General features: G+C 32.9%; 1 protein-coding gene across 1 annotated transcript in view; it reads right to left on the bottom strand.

The window, feature by feature from the left end:
• Positions 1-12498, bottom strand: part of EPHA5 (EPH receptor A5) — a 338741-nt gene that overhangs the window by 91384 nt on the left and 234859 nt on the right. Inside the window, exon 6 of the mRNA XM_045771491.2 lies at positions 5182-5306. Coding sequence (XP_045627447.1) covers positions 5182-5306 — 125 coding nt within the window. The remainder of the gene's footprint in view (positions 1-5181; positions 5307-12498) is intronic.

Here is a 12498-nt window from a genome sequence, read left to right as displayed (position 1 = left end):
TGGGATAGAAATTGGTGCCTGGATATCCTCACAGAAATGTTGTAAGAATGAAAAAGGTAATGTATGTGAAAACACTTAATAAACTAGAAACTATATGGTTTGTCATAATTATTATTTAAATTTTTTCTACTTTAACACATCAACATCAATTGCTAATCATGTTCTATTCTATCACCAGTACAATCTAAAATATACAACCTATCAAACATTTTTTTAAAAGCAGTTTTACCATTCCTCATTTAATACAGTCAAACGTATAGAATTATCTTAGGGTTAAGTTCACCCAAATTTCTATCTACATAGGTATGTTCTAATTTTTAATGCAAATAGGTTTTTTGATTCACTCTACACAAACAACTATTTTTTAAATTTTTTTAATGCACAAATTAATTTAAGTGCCAAATCTTTAGAGTGTTTAGGAAATATTATTAGAGCTTTGCAAAGGATTTAAAGTAGGTCATTAAATCCTATTAAATTGTACCTAGTAATGTCAGTCATTTTCTTCATTCGCAAACATTTACTGACTTTCTCCTATATACTCTACTACCCCTTCTATATACTAGGAATAAAGCAGTAAAAAAAAAAAAAGCAGACAATTTCTTGATGTGTTCCTTTAAAGGAGGTAAATAGCTTCTATAAACTATTATAGTTACTGATGTTCTGTGGCTGCTCAAGCTTAAGACTGAATAGGCAAGACTTTCTCAATAATATGATACTTTTTGCTTTGGCTATGACTGAAGCAGTAATTTCAGTAAGAAATGATAAAATATCTGTTTTCATTATTTGAATTTTGTTTAAAGAGAAGTTGGTGTAAAAATCTAGACAAAACTAAAGATTCTGGTATTTTTGATAGAATTATGATTTTTACCTAAAATATTAACATTTATAATGTAGAGTAAGAGGTTTTTGGTTTATTTGTTTTATAAAAGAGCACAGGAATATCAAGGTTAGAATTTAAGCCATGCTATTGTCTAAGGAAGTGTGCAAATGTGGATACACAACTCAACCTCAGTTTTTTCTTCTTTAAAATGGGATAAAATTATTATCAAGAGCATTGTGAGCAATAGAGATAGAGATATACATAGCACCCAGCACAACCTCCACAACATAACCAGTTCTAGGTAAATTTGACTTGAGTCTGTAGCATGATGGCAAATTTAATAAAAAGGAAAAAAAATTAAAAAGTTTGTTGTAAACTAACTACTGAAGTCATGATTAATATGTTTTATAAAATATTAGAAGTTGACACTTTTGCCAGGTGGGGTGGGGTGGGAAAGACAAGGAAACTGGCATGCTGCGCCTTGAAATAATGCGTGATCTAATATCACTTGCACAAAATTACACAACATTTGATTTATACACTAACATGTATGTCTACATGGTTCCTTATCTGAGTTCTAATTTTACATTGTCTCTCTGGGTCAATTAAAATCTATAGTATCAGAGGGACTCACCAAAGCCTATATCAAAGGGATGGAAAACCGCAAATACACATTTTGAATTACCTAAGTATCTTTCAAAATTTGCTTCTGTTCCACTCTTTTCAGTCACGGTCATATTATAATTTCCTTTTTTATCACAAACCCTGTATATACGTCTTCAACACCCGCGACCACCGGGCTGACAGATCCTGGTCAGGGCAATGGCTTTTGCTGCCTTCATGCTCCCGCTGAGCAAATGAGCTACATTCCCCAGCTGCTTAGCAAACACTGTTCACATGCAGCGAGGGGAGGGCCTCAGCAGAAGGAGCCAGCTGGCAAACACCCTGCCAAGGGGCAGCATCCCTTTGCCTCTGCCTTTAATTAAGAGATGGCAATGGGCCCATCACCATGCAGGAGCAGAGAGGCCCAATGACCTCTATTAGAGCAGGGCAATGGCAGGCAGTAATGCCAGCTGGCAAATGCAGGAGCCTTGGAAAGCTCTGCCACCTGTGTCTGGCCAAGAGCCATCCAATAAAATGGTGGTGTCATTCTGAAGGCTCAAAATGAACTCTGGAAACCTATCAGGACCCCCACCTCAATACATGCTATAAAAGCTCATTATCTTTTTCTTCTTCTTCTTTTTTTTTTTTCTGAAAGTGTTTTTTAAAAAAAAAACTTTCATGTATTTTATTGGTATGCTCAATAATTTTGCTTGGCAAAAAGTTCTGGAAGTTAATATTTTCATTGTAAAAAGGAAAATACTGACCAAGAGAAGTTAATAATTTCCTCCAAATAATATATAAAGGTTTTGCTGCTTTTAATGAGGGTAAGTGGACAACTTGTTACTCATTTATTGAGACTATATATAGAAACATTTTCCTAAGTTATTTTTTCTTATGTTGAGTTATGCAGATAATAGAATGTATTAACACAGCATTAAATGTAAGATATTAAATATAAAACTAAATTTTTATGAATTAAGTATAATTTTAAAAATTGAACTATAGAGAAAATAATTCTACAACATGGATAAAATTCATTAGAAGGAATATTAAGAGAAAAGGACTTTGCGTACCACTTATTGAAAAACTCTTTGTTTAACAGAAGTAGCAACTTAAAGGAAAAAAATGAAAAAACCTTGCTTTTATTGAGTGTTATGCATATCAGACTCATGCACATGCTGGTAATAGTAAAAACAATGAAAGATTACTCATAAGGGAAAAAAATAAGATAATTTCATTAGAAACAAAAAAAGAAAACCAGACATTGGTCCAGCTAGTTGCTTCAGGGGAAGAAAAATCATACAGAAAAATAATGACTTGTCAAATTTTAGTTTTCTTGCTGTTGAAACTTTATTTCATCTACAATGTATATTCAAATATAGAGTTTTGGTGAATAGCTTTTTAAAATTTTTTAAATACTCCCTTTTTAAAACTTATATCCTTTTAAAGTAGGCTCAGTGCCCTATTTGGGGCTCAAACTCACAACCCCAAGATCAAGAGTTGTGTGTTCCACTGACTGAGCCAGCCAGCACCCTGGTGCATCATTATTTTTAAAGGTCATTATGCATTTCAACTTTTTTTGAAATCAACTTCAATTACAATAAAAATCTGAAACTCAGAATACTTACAGAAAATCAGTCTATGCTATATATGTATATATATATCCAGCTTCTCATTAGTATATAGTAATAAAATTTACCAAAAAAATGAATAAGGATTGTAAACCTTAATTTAACAAATTATTTTTAGATATAGCATGTGTTTAGATTGCAGCCCTCTAGAATTTAAAATGCAGTTTGGATACTACTCCCAGAGAAACAAGAATCAGTGAAGAATATTAATGACACAACATTTTACTTGATTTGTCTTATTTTTTATAATAAGTACTGTAAACCATATCCCAATATAGTTTTTTTTTTCAAAGATTTTATTTTTAAGTAATCTCTACACTCAACGTAGGTCTTGAACTCATAACCTCTGAGATCAAGAATTGCATGCTCCTCTGACTAAGCCTGCCGGGTGCCCCTATACCAACATAGTTTTGTCTCATACGTATTCTCTTAGGACATTCTTGGTGAATAATGTATTTGATAATATATTTTTTTTATAAAATAGAAATATCTTCATTTCTGTTCCCTAATGATCCAATAGTTATTTGTAATGCTATCAGCAAGTCATTCCTAGGAGGATAACAAAGTAATCCCTCAAAAATTATAATCTGCTATTTATTAATCTATTTATAAAATCAATATAAGAACATTGTAGAAGTATTCAAAACCTAGAAAGGATATGTAGACATCCCCATTTTCCCCTTGCCCCCCAACTACTGTTTTATTCTCTATCATTATTATTAAATCAATGAATAAAAGAAACAATTTACAGAGGTAATTGTTAAATCAATGGATAAAAGAAACAATTTTTTAAAAAATCTCTATAATGCTATGCATTAAATTAATGTATTTCAATGTATTTACCTACACTCTTTCATCTATGCATATACACAAAATGCTGAATTTTTAAATAACTTTCATTAATAGAATATAAGTATTTTTCCTGATATATTTGCATTAGTACAAGGAGAACCATTTATTCTCTCTCTCTCTCTCTCTCTCTCTCTTTTCCAATGTCCTAGCATGGACAATTTCTCTAGGATTGCAAAGTAAGTTTTTAACTTCTCCCTATCCTCTTCACTATTCCTTCTAAGAGAAAGAGTGATGGCTCCATGAGTTCAGGGAAAGCAATTGAATACATGTGGCTGAGTCCTTTCTTTTTCTTTTGAGATCTGCTTCTCTGCATATGTTTGTAATCTTTTCTGCTCCTACTTTCATAGGGCACATACTCTTGAGTCAGAGTTTCCTACCCACCAGTGAGAGTCTGGTTTGAGCCCGCTTCTATCTTTATCTCCTTTACTAGAAGTTAGGTTGTTCTAAGTTTTGTATGCCATTCAGATCCAGACTGTATAAAAATCAAAGTAAAATGGGGGTGGGTGGTAGAGGAAGACCCATTGTGACTACATATCTAAGCTATATATTATAGTTCCACTTTAGAAACTTAAGTTCACCTTTATTTTCCATCTGTATTATTTCTTTATAAATAGTTTACTTGGTTGTGAATTCAGAAAAGAGGAAGAAGAAGAATTATTGCCTTTTGACCTCAACAACTATTATGGCAAAACATGCAAGAGTGGGCCTAAGAGACAACTCAGGGAAGAAGAAATTGAGAAAACGTAGGAAATGTGAGGCATATATTTCTGATTTTATGCCCTCAAATTTTAAAATACAGTTTATAATACAGTACTGGGTTTTTGCTATGAATTTTAAAAATTATGCTTTATATTTACAACATATCTACCCATACCTCCTTAAAAGCATAGGTATTATGCAGGGTTAATGACTATAAATATATGTGTTTTTCCTTATAGTACACTGCAGTCAGTACTGAGGGTCAAGAACTTAAGTGTTTACAACACTTTCAAAATGTCCTATGACTTCATCTTTTAATGCTGTGCAACCTAGTTAAGCTGATATTAAACTATATGGCAGTAGTCAGGCAGCATAAACTATTTGGCAGCAGAAGAACACAAATAGAGTGCTCCCAATACATTTCTAGCTTCCATAATCATGACTGCAGAATCAATTGTCATTGATTTACACATAAAATTGCAACATGCTTTTCTAAAAATTGGATAACTGCAGTTGCTAAAATGAAAAAAAGAAGCAGCAGCAGAAGAAAGGACATTCTTTATTCATTACTCTCACCTTTTCAAAATATTTGATCTCATACTCCAGGATGATTCCATTCGGACGATCTGGCTCTTGCCAAGATAAAGAGATGCTGTTTTTTGCAATCTTCCCCTTTTTCACATTGGTGACTGGAGAAGGAGCTGCAAAATAGTGTAAATGAAGAGTGGCATGATTAACAGAGCCCTGAAATTACAATGAGATATAATGTAGTATAATTACTACATTAACAATTTAGCAAGAACTACATTAACAATTAAATTTTCTTTTAACCTGAAAATAATTTTACTTTCTCTATATAATAAAAAGTTCTACAGATTGTAAACTGTTTTACAAATATAAATCAGGTATCTTGAGAATTTACTTAAAACTATAGTCACATAGAATTTTAAGTATACATTTTTTCTATAAAGTTTAGAAACATAAATGAACTATCTTACTTTTCTTATAGAATAAAGACATTCCTGATGACCTTATATATCTTCCATGTTTCTAAAGTTATTGATATTGTATAACATATATCCCATTATGCTAGTACACATGATTATATATATTACCATATTTTCACAACACTAAGGCTCTTTTAATGCTTTTTAATCATGCGGGTCCTATAATCATTAATAAAATCATCATTTGAATATAGTGGGGGTTGCCTTCAAAAATATGTTATTAAACTTGTGGTATTTCTTGAAAACAATAGCAGATAAAATAAACATTTTCTTAATCTGAAAGTTTTTCGTCTAAGATAAGGAACAAGAAAAGGATGTCCACTCCCACAACTTTTATTAAATGTAGTATTAGAAATCCTAGCCACAGCAATTAGGCAAGAAAAAGAAATAGAAGTCATCCAAATTGGAAAAATGTAAAAGTGTCACTATTTGCAGATAACATGATACTAAACACAGAAAAAGCTGAAGACTCTACCAAAAAAGCTACCAAAATTAATAAATTATTTTAGTCAAGTGCAGGATACAAAATTAATATACAGAAATCTGTTGTGTTTCTATACACTAGTAATGAACTAACAGAAAGAGAAATTAAGAGAACAATCACAATTATAAATACATTGAAAAGGATAAATACCTAGGAATGAATTTAACCAAAGAGGTGAAAGACCTGTATCCTGAAAACTGTAAGATACTGAAGAAAGAAATTAAAGACAACACAAATAAATGGAAAGATATGTTATGCTCATGGGTTGGAGGAATTAATATTTTTTAAACATCCATACCACCCAAAGCAATCTACAGATTCAATATAATCCCTACCAAAATACCAATGGCATTTTTTATAGAGCTATAACAAATAATCCTAAAGTGTGTACAGAATCACAAAAGACCCCAAATAGCCAAAGCAGTTTTGAAAAAGAGTAACAGAGCTGGGAGTATCACACTACTTGATTTCAAACTATACTACTAGGCTATAGTGATCAAAACAATATGATACTGGAAGAAAAACAGACACATAGATCTATGGAATGGAATAGAATAGAAAGTCCAGATGTAAATCCACACAAATATGGCCAATTAATTTATAACAAATGAAGGAAGAACATACAATGGGGAAAGAACAGACTTTTCAATAAATAATGTCCAGAAAATTGGACATGTGAAAGGATGAAACTGGACCATTATCTTATGCTATACACAAAAATCAATTAAAAATGAATCAAAGACTTGAATAAAAGATTTGAAACATAAAACTCCTAGAAGGAAAATAGGCAGTAATCGCTTTGATGCTGTTCTTAGTGATATTTTTTTAGATACGTCTTCTCTGGCATAAGCAACAAAAGCAAAAAGGTAAAAAAAAATGGGACTGCATCAAATTAACCTTTGCACAGTAAAAGAAATCATTTGCAAAATGAGAAGTAAACTCATTGAATAAGAGAAGATATTGTAAGCCATATATCTCATAAGAGGTTGATATCCAAAATATTCATACAACTCAATAACAACAACAAAAGAAAACATAACCTGATTTTTAAAAAATGGGCAGAGGATCTAAATAAACATTTTTCCAAAGAAGACAGATAAATAGTCAACAGGCATACGAAAAGATGCTCAACATCACCAATCATCAGAGAAATGCAAATTAAAACCACAATGAGACACCACCTCACACCTGTCACAATGACTATTATCAAAAAGACAAGAAATAACAAGTCTTGATAAGGATGTGAAAAAAAGGGAACCCCTGTGCACTGTTGGTGGATCAATTGGCCCAGCTGCTCTGAAAACAAAATGGATATTCCTCAAAAAATTAAAAATAGAACTATTATAAGATCTAGCAATTCCTCTTCTGGGTATCTTTCCAAAAAAAAAAAAAAAAATGAAAACACTAATTTGAAAAGATACATGCACATCTGTGTTCATTGCAGCATTATTTACAATAGCCAAGACATGGAAGCAACCAAAGTGTCCATCAATAGATGAATAGATATAAAAGATGTTGTATATACTTATGTGATATATATGGTATATATCTGTGTACACACACACACACAACAGAATATTACTCAGCTATAAAAAATGAAATCTTGTGACAATATGGATCAATCAAGTAAGTAATATACTAAGTGATTTGTCACTTGTCATTTGTGAAAATGTGGATGGACCTAAAAGGTAGTATACTAAGTGAAATAAGTCTGACAGAGAAAGACAAATACTATATGATTTCACTTATTTGTGGAGCTGAAAAAAAAAAAAACAAACCAACAAACAAAACAGAAATGGACTCACAAACACTGAAAATAAACTAGTTGTTGCCAGAGAGCTAGGAGAAGGAGAGACGCGTGAAATAGGAGAAGGGGTTTAAGAGGTATCAACCTTCAGTTAAAAAATAAATAAGTTATGGGATGTAAAGTACAGCATAGGGCATAGAATCAATAATATTTCAATAATTTCATATGGTGACAGATGATAATTTGACCTATGGTGGTGATCAGTTTTTTAAATTTTTTGTGTTATGCTATGTTAGTCGCCATACAGTACATCATTAGTTTTTGATGTAGTGTTACATGATTCATTGTTTGCATATAACACCCAGTGCTCCACGCAATGCATGCCCTTAATACCCATCACCAGGCTAACCCATCCCCCCAACCCCCTCCCCTCTAAAACCCTCAGTTTGTTTCTCAGAGTCCATAGTCTCTCATGGTTCCTCTCACCCTTTGATTTCCCTCCTTCATTTTGTAATGTATAAAATATATTGACTCGCTATCTTGTGCACCTGAAACTAATAATATTGTATATGCAGTTATAGTTTAAAAAAAGAAACATTTTCCTTCATTTCCATCTCCCCCAAATATTTTATTAGAAGTTACAAATACTTATGATGTTCATTGCTATCTGTCAGTGCCTATTGAATACTTTTCTGATGAAAATAGAAAAAAAATCTATGCTATTTTAATGTGTCTGGATTCCAAACATATGGATATTTGATTCAACATCCATTTTGTCAATCTGTAGAGATCTGTATAGATTCTGGGCTTGACAACACAAATATGTATTGACTACTATTTTTCTTGATGTAGATGATCTTTATTTTTGCAATTTTTAGTTTTGATTAAGAGAGACCATCATGGACTAATGGATGCTGTGTGTGTGTGTGTGTGTGTGTGTGTGTACAGAGAGAAAGAAGTCATGTACATTACATAATATGTATATGTATAATGCACATATAATAAGGTAGAAAAGATGCCACTATAGTGAATAGTGTATAATTAGTTAATAGTATATAGTCTTATCTGAACAGTATTAAACATGTAGTGAGATTAAATTATATATATATATTAAATACATGTAATTTATATATTATATGTACAATATATATGTAATATATTATGTAACATTTTATATATATAATTTATTAACTCAGGAGTAGAAGACAAATCCAGAATTGCATACAAGGATCAACATCATCTGGCACTCTGCATCTTTTCTTCTTCACCTACTGCTAGCTGTGCCCCAGCTTTCTGTTCTTAGGGTCCTTCAGACACACTTTGGCCAAAGACCTTGGTATAAGCATTCTATCATTCAGAGGTGCTTCTCACCCTGACTTCTCTCTCCCTCTCCTGTGGTTTTCACACTGAGACCTTTCTTGTCCACTCTATGACTGAAGTGACCAATTCCGACCCTTACCTCTCCTCACCATGCCCTCTGCTCTTTGGTGGTTTTATTTTTCTCCTTAGCTCTTGCCCTTGTGCTACCTGATATACATATCTGGATGTAGATTTGCTTTCTTCAATCCTCTCAAGTAGAATGTAATTTTTATGAGGACAGAGATATTGTTTCTTTTATTCACTGCTGAATTCCTGGATCTGGAACAATGCTTGGGACAGACGAGGGTCCAATAAATATGTATGGAATGAAGGACTGGTAAAAATCAAAGTAATAAATACAAAACTTTTTTAAAAGTTTGCTTTAAACCTTTTAAAATAAAAATTATTTTATTATGTCAACAAAATTAACTATGAAACTCAAGAGTGAAGTCTGTCTTTCAATAAAATTAAAATAAATAGAAACAGATACGACCTGTAAGAGAGAAAAATTAGCTGTCTAGTGTTTTATATACCCATAATAGGGTGATAATGATTTTGGTACTTCAATGTGTACTTTTATTCTTTCAGTCACAGAGCTTTGTGATACTCAGGTTCTGAGGGTTCATATTTTCAGCTTTATCTTGTTTTCTTAAACATGTCCAGTTCCTCAGAATTTTCTGCAGTACTACAGAACACACAGTGTGCATATAAAACCAAATTGTCTAAAAGTATTTGAAATTGCATTTTGTTTACTTCCATGGAAGTTGTAATTGACTGGTAGTTCTCACAGCATATTTTGATATAGGTTCAAAGTCCCTACTGATTTCCTGTTTAGGGAAAAGTCATGCCATATTTACCGCTACGGACACAGCACTGAGAAGACATGGAAACAAGAAAGAGCAAGCTATGGGCCCCATGTTTCATAGAGTATTTGTAGCAAAGTAGCAAATATACTCAAGTAGAAACAGTAACAAGTTGATGGTAACATCACTTTTCTATTCCTAAATTGAATTTAACATGTATGCTCCATGAAGGTAGGCATTAATTTGGTTTAGTTCACTACTATAAAAAAATTACCAGAAAATTACTTGGCATCTAGAAATTTAAGAAATATTTGCTGAGTGGATGCATGCATGTATGAATGGGAAATACATACATCATGTATCATTCAAAACTGCGTTTGTCTCATCTTAAGTGCAAATAGTAGGATCTTATTTGGGGATTCGTGTTTTATCTTAAAACATAATTGAGGCACCTGGGTGGCTCAGTCACTTAAGTGTCTGCCTTTGGCTCAGGTCATGATCCTGATCCTGGGGTCCTGGGATTGAGCCCCATGTTGGGCTCCCTGCTCAGCAGGGAGTCTGCTTCTCCCTCTGCCTCTGGCCCTCCCCCACACTGGTGCACATGCTGTCTCTCTCTCGCAAATAAATAAATAAAATCTTTAAAAAACCTTAATTCTTTAATAAAATAGTTGACCATTTCAAAGTGAAGCTATCAAATAAATATTAACCTAGGTATAACCAGCTTGAAGTGGAATGCTTCGTTTTTTACTCATATTTATCAAAGTTAAACAGAATGTGTCGCTTTCAAAACTACTTGATTTTAAAAAAACACCATTGTTTTCCAAATTCAATTATCTTAGAGGCTAAACAGTATTCTTTACATCTTGGTCAGAATGGGGAGAGAAGACCATACTCAGTTTAGAACAGTTCAGGAATAAAGTTCAGTAATAAATTCCTCTGTGACAAGACCATCGCTGCCTCATTTGGGGAAAACTGATGAAAGTGGGGACACTGACAGCTCCTGGGGGCATAACGATGATGCACAAATTGTGAATGGCAGTGCTTTACTTTTGTCAAGTATTTTACAGATATTATGCACATTGAAACAACTGTAACCAGATTTGTCAGCATCAAGGGCATGTTTAATTTATCTTAGTCATCTTCCCCACTGATAGCTTTTGCTCTACCCACTGAACCTTTTATTAAGTGAGCCAGAAACAAAATGAGAATGATGACTTACAGCATTTCTGCTTGTGAAATTTTGTTGCCATAGGGTAGGAAGCACAAAAATACTAAAGAAACCAAGTTGTGATTAGAACAAAATAATGTACACAAATTCTGAATTTCACATTTTGGATCTGTGCAAACATTCCAAATTGTTTCTGCATTACAGCTTCTATAGTGGACCTGACTTTTAAGTACCAGTATAATAAGCAAGATACTGACCTTTCAGGCTAGTAATAGTTCCCATTATGGGCTAATGTTTTTGTCTGTTTGCTTAATTTTATTTTAGTTTAAAATAGTTTTACATTTATAGAAAGATTATGAAGAGAGTATAGGAAGTTCCCATATATCGCACACCTAGTGTCTCCTATTAGGAATCTTACAGTAGCATATATATTGTACATGTGTCACAATTCATGAACATACTGACACATTATTATTCACCAAAGTCCATACTTCAATGAGATTTCCTTAGTTTTTACCTATTCCCCTTTTTCTGTCCCAAGATTCCATCCAGTATACCATATTACACAGTATAGTCATCACGTCTCCTCGGGATCCTTTTGGCTGTACTACTTTCTCAGACTTTGTCTGATTTTGTGATTTTGACATTTTTGACTGGTCAAGTATGAGACTGTCTCTCAATTGTTATTGATTTGATGTTTTTCTCATGATTAGACTGGGGTTATGAGTTTTTTGGGGGAAAGACTACAAGGGTAAAATTCCATTTCATTACATCATATTAAGGATACACACTGAAAACATAACATCACTATTAGGTCAACCTGATTGCCCAACTATAGTAGTGTTAATCAGGTTTCTCCACTGTAAAATTATTCTTTTTTCCAGTTTTCTGTACTGTAACCTCTGGGAGGAAGTCACTATGTGCAGCCTACACTTACAGAGTGAAGAGTTGCACTCTACTTCCTTGAGGCAGGAGTATTTGCATAAATTATTTATTCTGCACAGGAAATTCCCCATTCATCCTTATTTGTTTTGTTTGTTTGTTTAATCATGTATTTATAGCAATATGGACACATCATTTTTTTTTATACTTTGGTATAAAATCTAATGCTTTATTTTCTAACTCAAATTGTTAAAGCTTTGACCATTGATTACTCTTTCAGTTAGCTCCTATGTCTCTTTGACATACCCCTATCATTGTGGGTTTGTTAGTTTGCTTTTTTTCCCCTATAGTTTCTTTTTACTCTCTGGCACTACCAGATCAGATGCTCCAGGCTTATCTTGCTTATTTACTGTCCCAATTCTAGAATCAGTCCTTTTTCCCGG

Source organism: Ursus americanus, chromosome 8 (genome assembly GCF_024610735.1).
Source record: "Ursus americanus isolate L20-20 chromosome 8, mUrsAme1.1.p, whole genome shotgun sequence".
NCBI lineage: Eukaryota > Metazoa > Chordata > Mammalia > Carnivora > Ursidae > Ursus > Ursus americanus.
This window is presented reverse-complemented; position numbering and strand designations above follow the sequence as displayed.